The 12,537-nt window shown below is 30.0% G+C and overlaps 1 protein-coding gene across 1 annotated transcript in view; it reads right to left on the bottom strand.

Moving 5' to 3' along the window:
* The window catches only part of LOC111637673 (filamin-A-like), a 96,324-nt gene extending 83,944 nt beyond the window's left edge, over positions 1-12,380 (bottom strand). Inside the window, exons 1-2 of the mRNA XM_023383228.1 lie at positions 12,252-12,380; positions 1,873-2,287 (exon numbers count right to left, since the gene is read on the bottom strand). Coding sequence (XP_023238996.1) covers positions 1,873-2,215 — 343 coding nt within the window. The 5' untranslated portion in view covers positions 2,216-2,287; positions 12,252-12,380. The remainder of the gene's footprint in view (positions 1-1,872; positions 2,288-12,251) is intronic.
* Positions 12,381-12,537: the final 157 nt, after the last annotated feature.

The raw sequence follows: 12,537 nt of genomic DNA, 5'->3' as shown, positions 1-12,537 counted from the left end.
AAAATAATAATAATTCTCTAGATTCCTAATTCATCTTGCACTGGAGTCAATAAATTCCATTTGAAATTGAAAAAAATAACTTTCAAGCTGAATTATAAAAAGTGTGATGTATTTTAAATGCTCATAGCCTTGTAAAATTGTAATTTAATCTTGAATTCGTAGCATCGTTTCTTATTTAAAACTGATTAAACGATTTCCTATCGCCAATTAAACCAAAAATTTCCGGACCATTCACGTGATCAGATTTCTAAATTCTGCTAACCATTACAAGAGTAATTACATACTAATTTCCTGGTAAATTTCCGTATATTATAATTATAAATAATTTATTATTTCCTATATACAATATATATATATATATATAGTACATAGAAAATATATATATATATAATAATGCACATCGTAACGATAAATGCAAATTCTTAAATTATAAGCAACGATAAACAATAAAATTAATCGCGAATAAATCTCGTCTAGTCTAAAACACTTATCAGAATTAGATAATTTTTATATATACAGCATTCCAGTCCTTCGAAACCATTCGAAAATGGAAGCTTTCTAGGTCAAAGTGGAGTGACGTAACCCAGTGACGTAACACGACACCGTGCACTGACAAGTCTTCGTAGATGTGCACCAAGCGCCGTGAACTGGTGGAGAATCCCGCAAATTACACATCGGCTTCGTAATTACGTCAGTAAACTCTCGGATAATGGTTTGTGGTTGAAATCGGGACATTACCTTAAAAGGGAAAAGCTGAAAGTGACGCGATTAAACATCACCCCCAATCGACTTGACCAACGAGACAGGTTAACTGACCCACTTGTTGCTGTGCCCATTTTTATCTTTTGTTGGGTCCGATCTCGAACATTATCGTAAAAACGTGAATTTTTAAAAATATGTTTCCTACGTTCACTAAAAGTGCAGTTGGAGTGTAAACGCGTAACGCGTCATTTACAGTATGCAACAAAACAAATGTCACTTTCAGCTGATTATCGCAATTCCTCTGATTCGTTTTGTAATTTAAAAAGTGAAATTTTAAGTATTATAAAATTGAAATGCATTTTTCATTTTAAGATTTTTTTTTGTTTTGAATAATCTGGATTTTAAGGCTAGTTAAAAACCAACTTTTAAGCTCAAAGCATCATGCAATTAACTGATTTTTTTGTTATTGAAATTGCACTGTTAACTGCCGACCTAATTTATTTCAAAATAAGATTCGATATAAAAATTTTATGTATTTAAAAGGGAGGAAAAATTTTTTTTAGAAAAATAGAACAACTATGACTGAGGTAATCTGTAATCCGCGTCATGTCATTATTCCTATGTTAAAACAGAAGTGCAAATGTCAACTGGATGCAATTATATGCAGATTTTTTTCCATGATAACGCATTATTCTTGTTTTTCCTTTCTGAATTTTAATTATTTCATCAGTAAATCAGTCTCTAAAAATATTGCTTTTAATTTACTGTTCAAAATTTAAATTTCTAAAAATCTTAAAACTTTTGACACCTGTTTCAGGCAACAATTCCCTCCCCCTGTAAAAGTATGATTTGTACAATTAAAATAAACGTTAAAAATCCAATTTTTGTTTAAATTTATCGTTTCAAGACTGCAATAATTTCTAAACCATTCACTTTGCATACTTATCATTGGTGATAACCGGTATATTTATCTTAAGAGCTGACAGACATTTCAGAAAGGTAAAGTTTCAAAACCGGACTTGTACTTTTCTCCAGGAATTTCCCATCAAGCACGGGCCAGACTGCCCCACCCAGTTTACCTGAATCTAACACGTGGTTTCGACAGACTTCATTCCACACTACTTACTACTTATCTGCAACAAACATTATAAAGTTAATAACTGAACTTACCAATGTTAACGATCTTAATTCCTTCGTCGTCTTCTAAGAATTTCAGTGCAACCGAAACGTTTTCTAACTTCTGAGATATGAAATTTGGTCTCTTGTTATGTTTTGGTAACTTTTTACCGGATAATACCTCAACTAAAGCTATTAGACGTAAACCATCCGAAAGATCTGTTTCTAAATTATTGATGTTTTTATTAGCAGTTTTAAGATGTTCATTGGCCCATCTGGTAAATGTATTTTGCTGAATCCGTTTCCAAGCAGCATCCTCGGCTAGGTCTCTCTCCATTTCGTCCTCCTCGCCTTCTGCCGGGACTTGTCCCGCCGACTTCTCTTCTGGCGATTGCATGGTCGCTCCGGCTGTTTGCCACTCCACTGGTCGCTCAAGTCACGTGACCCGGTGTCAATGGTGTGTGTATATCTAGCGGGAAACAAGCAACCGTATTAAAACATTTTCTATCGTTTAAAATTCCGTTACGAAATAATTTAATATAGTCATGTATATGGAACGAGTAAATATTCAAATATTTAATTTTATTGCGGAATTAAATGTTTTATGTTACATGTTCTATTGCGAAATTAAATGCAAATAATTAAAACGTAGGTAATTTTTAAATCAAATTATTGTTCTTTATAGAAAAAGTTTTGCCTGAAATAAAACTGAAAAAACACTAATGTCTACTCGTTCACTGATTATAGTCCACGCAGGCAAAGAATAGACATGAGTCAGTCTGAGCTGGAAGAATCTATGTCAGATGAAAGAATGGAAGGGGCCATGTGGCTAATCCCTTGGGAGTTGAGACATAGATCTGATCTGTTTCGGCTGCTTTGATTTTTACATTTCTAAAACATCTTTGTATCATCTTTATCATAAATAATTTTATTGCTTCTTTTACAAATTTTATTATTTACTTTTAATTCTAACGTTACTCACGAGTTAATCCTATGTCTTTTTTTATCTGACCTAAATCCTTCTTGCTCAGGTTGACTCATGTCTACTCTCTCACTGCACAAACTATATTTACATAATTACATGTACAGTAATTACATGTAAAATAAAACACATCTGCGATCTGAATTAGAGCATTGAAATATTTTGTGATTCAGAAATGAGAGTAAATATAAACGTTAACATCTAATTTTTTTTTCTTCTTTCTTTTCAAGCTCTGTTATATATATAACAGAGGGAAAGTATGGCGATTGGTCAAAAAATGACCTCTAAAGAATTTTAGGGGTCAATTGAGAGGAGGCTCAATTCTGTTCACCCTCTTTCAAGCTTAATAACTCCCGTGCTTTTTGTCGGAATTTTCTGAAATTTTACAGAGAGGTATATAAAGGTTATTATAAATTTATATTGTATATTAAGGTTATTGATGCTATTAAATTTTTGTAGTTAAAGGTTGAGGGGTGGGGAATAGACGAGAGTCGTGTCGTATTTCTCGAGTAGGGTCTGACTTAATAAAGATTTTTGTAGTTAAAGGTTGAGGGGTGGGGAATAGACGAGAGTCGTGTCGTATTTCTCGAGTAGGGTCTGACTTAATAAAGATTTACTCGTCATTAGCATTTACAATTTTTGTTTTGTGTTTTATAAAACTTATATCTACCCTCAAAATAAGGGTTCCGTCGTTTTATAATTGATTATATGAAAAGTTTATTAAATAAAATATCATGACAGATGGTGCCACATACAGTTTTAAATGTTGTTGACGGAAATGTTAAGCAACTCGTTGTTAGATTTGTTAAATAGTTTTTATGTAGAGTTTGATTAAGTAAAATAAAATATAAGGCATATATTAGACATTAAATTTTAAATTCAAAGTAAAATCTAGAAGTTATATTGAAGTCATTATAATGTAATTCAGTTGCTAAGAATACGAAAAACTAAGCTTAAAAGGGAATACAAGTTAATCTTTGAGATTAAGCTATTATTCTCTCCACAGATTAAAACGAATTAGGGGAAGATGCGCAAAATTCTAGAATAAATTCGCTATTTGAACTATTTAAATATTCGATTTACAATAGAAGACCAATATTCACTAAAGAGATCAGAATGTTTATCTTAAAGACATTTAATGAGATTAAGGAACTAAAGAGAATTAAATTTATTATTTTCGACACAGTTCGAAATTACTAGGATAAAACTCATGTTAATTGACTGGCTCCTATTAAATGAAAAAAAATTAAGTAATTTAATTTAAATTTATGTTAGTCGATAAAAAATAACAGATAATGATTTCTATATGAGGCTTGTAATATTATTATTCTTAAGTAAATTAATATAAAAGAAGCGAAAATTTGTAACATTGTCAAAAGATGGCGCGAGATACGCGATTGAGACTAACGTTGCGGCAATTACATCAGTGTAGTATCGTGTTAATGGCCTCAATAATCATTTTCCAATATTATTTGGCAATTGTAGCATATTGAATTAAGTTTCGCATCTTGTTTTTAATATAATTAAGATTAACTTATAGAGCGAAGTAAATTTAACGGATTAAAATATTTTATGCAAATTTAAACAGACATTAATGAAATTTGCTTATTTGAAGCTTAAAAATAAAGTTTGCAGTTGAATTCAAAATAATATTTTGTATCTTATCAATAACAGAAAGTTTAAAAATTTTAAATACATGACTTTTAAATTATAAATATTTAAAATATAAAGTTTAAATCAGTAAAATGGCATAGAAATTGTGATTAGAATAAAAGACATAAAGAACGGTGTACTTTCAGCAAACTGTAAATTACGTGTAAATGTAATTCAGAAAAATGTAAATTTTTAGAAAATTAACTGTAAAATTTATTAATATTTATTTTTGAAATTGTTTCATTTTTCTTAGAGTCTTAATTTGTTTTATTTCTTCTTCATTTTTATTCTTCATTCTTTCAAGATTTATAGTCAAAGTAGCTTGTTAATTTTTTATTGTGAAATATACCGGTAATTTCAAGTAAATTTAGTACAGTAGAGTCCCGAAAACTCGGTACTCGATAACCCGGCAGTCCGGATAACTCGGCNAGAAGAAAGTTCTTTCACCTTTAACAACCTGTTCCATCTCGAATTTTAATGCTAATTAACAACCTTAGGGATTGTATCGTTATTGTATTTTTATTTATTTTTTAAATCTACTCTATTATAAAAGTAGATTTTTAAAATTAAAATAATAATACATGATTTGAGAAAACTCTAAATGAAAATGGCTGATAATTCATAAATAAATGAACCCTTAAGAGGAATGTCGTACGAATGATATTGCAATAATTCGAAATATTTTCTACTAAGAAAACATTTCGTAAATATCAGAAGAAAATGTTAAATTTTGAAACTTTTAAGCAGAAGTGGAAGAGATAGTAACCAAGTTCAACCCCAAACATGTTGGAGATGGTTGAAGTTGACACCAAAATTGCGGTTAAAATAGGTTATTTTTATATCTTGGCATAAGAGAAAGAACCGCATCTGGAGTTTGGCCAGTATATTTTTCTCGAAAATTACAGGAGGATTGAAATCCATCCGTTTTGGATAAATGCGTTTCGTGCATCGCATCGGTTTAGTCACTCATCACGAAATACACACACACAACTACTGATTTAACAACAAATTTTCCATTTTTTAAAAAAATTCTACATCCAAAATTCGGCCCACTTTCCTCAATTATTAATAAGTTAAAGTTAATTTATCTCCTGTATCAATTTCGGTCGATTATGGACATAACCGCGCCAACCGAACAATAATTAACTTTAAAATTCAAGTTTAATGGCTATAAAATCTAAAATTTTGGGCATTTAAATTAATTGTTCCTCGATGGATTTTTTAAAAGATAAATAACAGCGATTGTGACGTAAATTTTTTTTTCTGAATTAAATTTCTAAAAATGGCGGACACGACCTTTTCTGGGTTATTTATAACAAATCCTTTTTGTAATAAGATTATTTTTTATATATTAAGCTGCTTTTAACTGTAGAGTATAGGCTACATTCAAATTGCCGTGTAAATAAGGAGGGAAGAGGAAAAAACAGTATAGACGATGTAACACATTTAATTTTTTTTTTTAATTAAATTTACAATTATTAAAAACAGTAAATTAATTTTTTATTTACATTTAGTAGACGAGTCCATTCTTTTCTAGAAGAATGGCAATCATTCCATACGATTGATGCACGAACCTATGCATAGAATTTAACACCTAAGGTCAAGGCAAATAGTAAACGAGTCGAAGACATTCACTATTATTTTTTTCTTTTTTTTGAACGTTCTCTCGCCAAAGTTTCCAGATTGGTTAAGTGTCATCCGAGAACCGTAAAATTCCGTTTCTTAAATGTGCAAGATTTGGAAAAAATGGTGCCTACGCATCCATTACTTCTAGATATAAATACGTGCAGGAATTTCTCTGCAAAAATCGTGTTATTTACTTTAATCGAATTCGTAGAAGTCGATGGGAAATGTATAGAAATTACACTAAGTTTNAGATTGTTTTTGTAACAAACATTTGTTTTATTTCTTCTTCATTTTTATTCTTCATTCTTTCAAGATTTATAGTCAAAGTAGCTTGTTAATTTTTTATTGTGAAATATACCGGTAATTTCAAGTAAATTTAGTACAGTAGAGTCCCGAAAACTCGGTACTCGATAACCCGGCAGTCCGGATAACTCGGCCGCACACTGGCAGGGCGAAAAAACCCCTAGTTCATTTTCATTATAGACAGATTTATGTTTCATAAAGTATTTTTCTGAGGTCTGTCTTATCAAGTAAATTACTGTACACTGTGTATTAATTAATTTTCATTTTCATGTAGTAAAGGCTCTATGCCTTCATAAAGTACTGTACGTATTTTTCCTTTGTTTAAGGGTATTTGGTCAGTTTACTCTTTGTTGTATTCTCAAGCAACCAATACATACAAATACAGTACAGTATTTTCTGAGAACTACACAAACGTAATTATTTTTTTTAACGCCATTCCCGATAAGCCAGCATTTTCACAAACTCGTGCACCTTTTGGTCCACATTAGGCCGAGTTTTCGGGACTCTACTGTATTGTTTTATAACATTATAATTCATTATAATGTTATAAAACTGAAANTTAAGTCATTTATGTATATATTTTTATATGTAAAACGCACCTAAACGTAACTTCTACTAAAATATTAAAGCGTATAACGCGCAAAACACTAAAAATATTCAAATTATACCGCATTTTATAAGATATTTTACCGTATTTTTAAACAGATTTAAATATAGATTAACATTTTGTAATATTAAATTCAAAAAGAACTAACGTAATCGAATTACTTCAAAAAAATGAATTATGACATATTCACTTTCGTTTTTTTTCTGATGATGCATTTTTTTTATTACTGTTATTTTAAAAATAAAATCCAGCTAATAAGTAAAATAAATTTTATTAATTAAAAAAAATAAATAAAAAATAGACGTAAATTTGCTAAGAAGGATGGTTGCAGATTACGTTTCATCTGACCAACCTTTAAACTTAATAAGGAGCACAAAGAGGAAAACGTGACTATTTTTTGTGATGTCATCTAGCGGACAGAAATTATTTTGATGGAGATGATTCATACTGAAATAAAATTTATAGCGCAAATGAAATGTAAAATTTATTATCTTGTTCCCAAAGAGATTAATATATTATATAGGGAATTTTTCTTCTTTTTTTTTGAAACGTTAAAAATATTAAAGTTAAATAACTCGATTTTACGTCATCGACAAAAATGTGAATGAAATCGGCTGCCGACGAAATACGCATGCGCATTTTTTAAATTGTTCTTATATTTATTTTTATTTTTTTCTTAAGTTTTCTTGTGATTTATTGTTATTTTTTTCCTTTTATTTCATTCTAAAACGATTAATTACGCAATAAATACATATTCAAAAATTTATAGGAAAATAATGCAATAATAATTACGTAATAACGATGACGTCATGCCGCATAGCAACCGAGTTAACTAGAAATTAATTATTACTATTTTTTTAAAATATATTTTACATCTTAATGAGATTTTAAATCGAATTTAATTTTTAAAAATTAAATTAAGCAATTTAATAAGTGATTTTGATCCTTATAAGGTTTATTTTGAAATTTTTACAAATGACGGGTTTATTTGACATAAATAAAGAGACAAAACTTAGCTTTGTCATCCAATTACATATTCATTTATGGTATTAACGATTTATCCCATATATCCTATTTCCTTAATAAGAAGAAAAATATGGTGACGTCACTCTGACGTCACAGGTATACATTTTTATAAATCACAAAAAAAAAGTGGAAATGATCGATGGGCCAAATAACATGGCGAAACTCATAATTATATTTAAACGCCAGCATTTTTTTAATAGAATGATGTAATGCTATTAAATAGGATAAGAAATAGAAGATTTTTCCATTGTTAGGATAGAGCAGACATTATTGTAAGCTGACTAAGTTGCAGAGAATTTGCTACTCTTGGCAAGGTGTAACCGAAACTCCACTGGAAGATACTATAATTATTTCACACAAACAAAAGGTAAAAGGATCAGAAATTATACGAAAAAAATTCTTAAAATACAAGGAAAAAAAGAAAAAGCGATTCTTTAATTGTGAATTTCGAAAATGTCCGCATAGATAAATGGAGAATTATCTTAACTTTAAAATATTTATGTATTTAATTATTGAAATAATTAATAAGTAATCGTTATTTCTATATTAAAGATTTGTTTTTAAATGCAGTTTAGCATAATGTTTAATAAAAAATGTGCTACAGATAGCGAAAAATATTAAATAAATTATAAAATTATTGACGAATTTGAAAAATTGATGTCGGCATTTATTGAAATAAGGATTTTTGTTAAAAGAGAACCCGAATACAAATGAAAACGTTCGTATATTTTTGACCATTTTGCGAAAGAAGTTTTGCAACAGCCGAAAACATTTTGTAATTTATTTTAAGAAAAATATATAAACAAAAGTGAACTATTTAGAATATGAAAAGAAAGAAAAATATGAATAATTTATAGGTTAAAAATTAGAATAAATAATATAGATTTACACTTTGCAAAGTCGTATATATATATTATATGTAAGTTAATTTGAGTTATAAATGATTAATAATAATAATAATTTATCACATTTAAAATTAATGTAATTTTTATTTTAATAATAATGTTTAATTTCAAACGTTTCGATTAAATCATTAATAATATTTTAATTAAAGTTATCGATTTTATTCACCAGAGGTCGACACGTGTATGGAGGAACGCGATGTCCGAATTTCAATTTTCTGCGACTAAATACATATAAAAATTTATTAATATATAATATGAAAATTGCATTTTAAATAAATTTTTGTAAGAAGAATCACATCTACATATAAATTCTTTAAAATTAAAATAATAATACATGATTTGAGAAAACTCTAAATGAAAATGGCTGATAATTCATAAATAAATGAACCCTTAAGAGGAATGTCGTACGAATGATATTGCAATAATTCGAAATATTTTCTACTAAGAAAACATTTCGTAAATATCAGAAGAAAATGTTAAATTTTGAAACTTTTAAGCAGAAGTGGAAGAGATAGTAACCAAGTTCAACCCCAAACATGTTGGAGATGGTTGAAGTTGACACCAAAATTGCGGTTAAAATAGGTTATTTTTATATCTTGGCATAAGAGAAAGAACCGCATCTGGAGTTTGGCCAGTATATTTTTCTCGAAAATTACAGGAGGATTGAAATCCATCCGTTTTGGATAAATGCGTTTCGTGCATCGCATCGGTTTAGTCACTCATCACGAAATACACACACACAACTACTGATTTAACAACAAATTTTCCATTTTTTAAAAAAATTCTACATCCAAAATTCGGCCCACTTTCCTCAATTATTAATAAGTTAAAGTTAATTTATCTCCTGTATCAATTTCGGTCGATTATGGACATAACCGCGCCAACCGAACAATAATTAACTTTAAAATTCAAGTTTAATGGCTATAAAATCTAAAATTTTGGGCATTTAAATTAATTGTTCCTCGATGGATTTTTTAAAAGATAAATAACAGCGATTGTGACGTAAATTTTTTTTTCTGAATTAAATTTCTAAAAATGGCGGACACGACCTTTTCTGGGTTATTTATAACAAATCCTTTTTGTAATAAGATTATTTTTTATATATTAAGCTGCTTTTAACTGTAGAGTATAGGCTACATTCAAATTGCCGTGTAAATAAGGAGGGAAGAGGAAAAAACAGTATAGACGATGTAACACATTTAATTTTTTTTTTTAATTAAATTTACAATTATTAAAAACAGTAAATTAATTTTTTATTTACATTTAGTAGACGAGTCCATTCTTTTCTAGAAGAATGGCAATCATTCCATACGATTGATGCACGAACCTATGCATAGAATTTAACACCTAAGGTCAAGGCAAATAGTAAACGAGTCGAAGACATTCACTATTATTTTTTTCTTTTTTTTGAACGTTCTCTCGCCAAAGTTTCCAGATTGGTTAAGTGTCATCCGAGAACCGTAAAATTCCGTTTCTTAAATGTGCAAGATTTGGAAAAAATGGTGCCTACGCATCCATTACTTCTAGATATAAATACGTGCAGGAATTTCTCTGCAAAAATCGTGTTATTTACTTTAATCGAATTCGTAGAAGTCGATGGGAAATGTATAGAAATTACACTAAGTTTGCTTCCTCTTCCTTTATAATTAATTTTACAAACAAACAAAAGGATCGTATTGTTTGTATGGAAGTTAAAATATTTTACTTTCACAGTTAAAGAAATATGGAACAATCTGACAGTGTTAAAATACAATTAAGCTATCGTCATTGTAAGTTAATTGTTCCGAAAAGTGATTTTGTTAACGTTTACTTCTCTTACTTATGCAATAAAATGCAACATTATAACACAACATTATTCGACTAAGTATTATTTTAATACGTTTCATTATTACGTCAATCATAAAAAGCGGGAAAAAATCTTATTTTACTGATTAGCGTGAGTATTGTGACGCAACAAAAAAAAAAAATAACGCTATAATGCGATGGCAATAATTAAGATATCACATTGTTACATCACAATCAGAATTTCGTACTATGACGTAATAATTAGTTTTGTAAATTTTAACAATATCAAACAATGAATGTAAGAATCACTTGTTGTGACATAATCAATAAAGTGATGACGCCATAATTAATTAAAATATAGCGCTGTGACGTAATAATCAGTTAGGATCCCATCGTATTGTGATGTAAAAGATTTAAAAGCGGAAAAACAAGACATTCGACAGAAATTACGTGACCGGCTAAATACGTAAAGCGTGATAAAGTTTTTAATTTTTCATCGACGGTAATGAATCGAAATTTAAATTACGTAATCATTCGAAGAAAACTTAACTTAACCAACCGATGTGCACTTATAAACAATTTACTTTACTATTATTAGACATCAGTGTCAGACGTAAATAGCGGGATGATGAGTGTGCAGCCAGATCTATACAGTTCATCAACTCGAGTCACCCCCTTCTTACAATAATACATTCGATAAACACGAACGCAATTGGTACAACGTCGTATCCATATCTAGATATATATTTCGTCCATTTCCATATTAGAAGATAACACCGCCGACCCGTATTAAACAAAATTGTGTCAGCTAAATCCCCCCTTTGAACTGTTAGTGGGGGGGAGAGCTGTATTTTTTCGGCTAGACGTTTTATAAAATTAAAATGTAGTCGGTCACGATGCCGAACGTCATGAAACTTTTTACATTATGCAAGAATTAAAGATTTCTTGTTACGTAGTTTACGTCTCACGTATCGGATTACGTAACTCACTTTACGTTCCGTTAATCCGATACTGGTGTGAGGACAAAATACACGTTGTCTGAGGTCGACCACGAGACGCGAATGACTGGCATTTAACCAAATAAAATAAATGTTCTCATTTTAAAATTGTTTTGCAACGCGTGAAGCTGTGTGGATGCCAGCTTTTATGCATCCTCTTGATAGAATTTTCAGATGCGAAGGCGTATAACACTGCATTTGAGGTAATGTTCGGACATTTGTACGAAATTACGAGGCAATTTTTAACCGTGGCAAGGTTTCCTCGCGCAGAAAACGGTTCAAAACGAAGATGACAACTATCGAAATCTTATGTCACGTTTGTGGGAACGAAAAGTTCGCAAAATTTTCATTAAATCGAAAGAAACGTACAGGGTGTGGCGCGGCACCTGCGTGACGTCTTCACTGCAAAGCCACCTGGAGCATCAGAAATTTACGAAATTAAATCGAAATTATCATAAATAAGGAAGCGTAAAGAACGAACCATTCAAACTGTTAATTTTACTTCGCATATTGGAGATTTAATGGAAATGCAAAATTTTCACACTTACCGCTAAAAAGTAACGCTATTCCTTTCGATAAACTAGTCAAAGCGATGTCTATCTATAGTTACTTCTCCAAAGTTACTCACAAGGGAGGAAACCCTACCCCCAACTCTGTCGACCAATGGCGTCGTGGATATATATATATACGTCTGTTCGATCATACAGTCGCTACTGTGTCCATTGGTTAAGACATCCGTCTACAAATAAAATCTCTTGTCGGCGTGATGTTTTTCTTTTTGTTTTTTATTTGTAATTTTGTTTTTCTTACTCCCTTCTGGAAAACGCTCGTGAA

The sequence above is a fragment of the Centruroides sculpturatus genome, unplaced genomic scaffold (genome assembly GCF_000671375.1).
Source record: "Centruroides sculpturatus isolate CEXI.00-Female unplaced genomic scaffold, Cexi_2.0 scaffold53, whole genome shotgun sequence".
NCBI classification, from domain to species: Eukaryota; Metazoa; Arthropoda; class Arachnida; order Scorpiones; family Buthidae; genus Centruroides; species Centruroides sculpturatus.
Note: the sequence above shows the minus strand (reverse complement) of the source record. Positions and strands in the feature narration are given on the sequence as shown.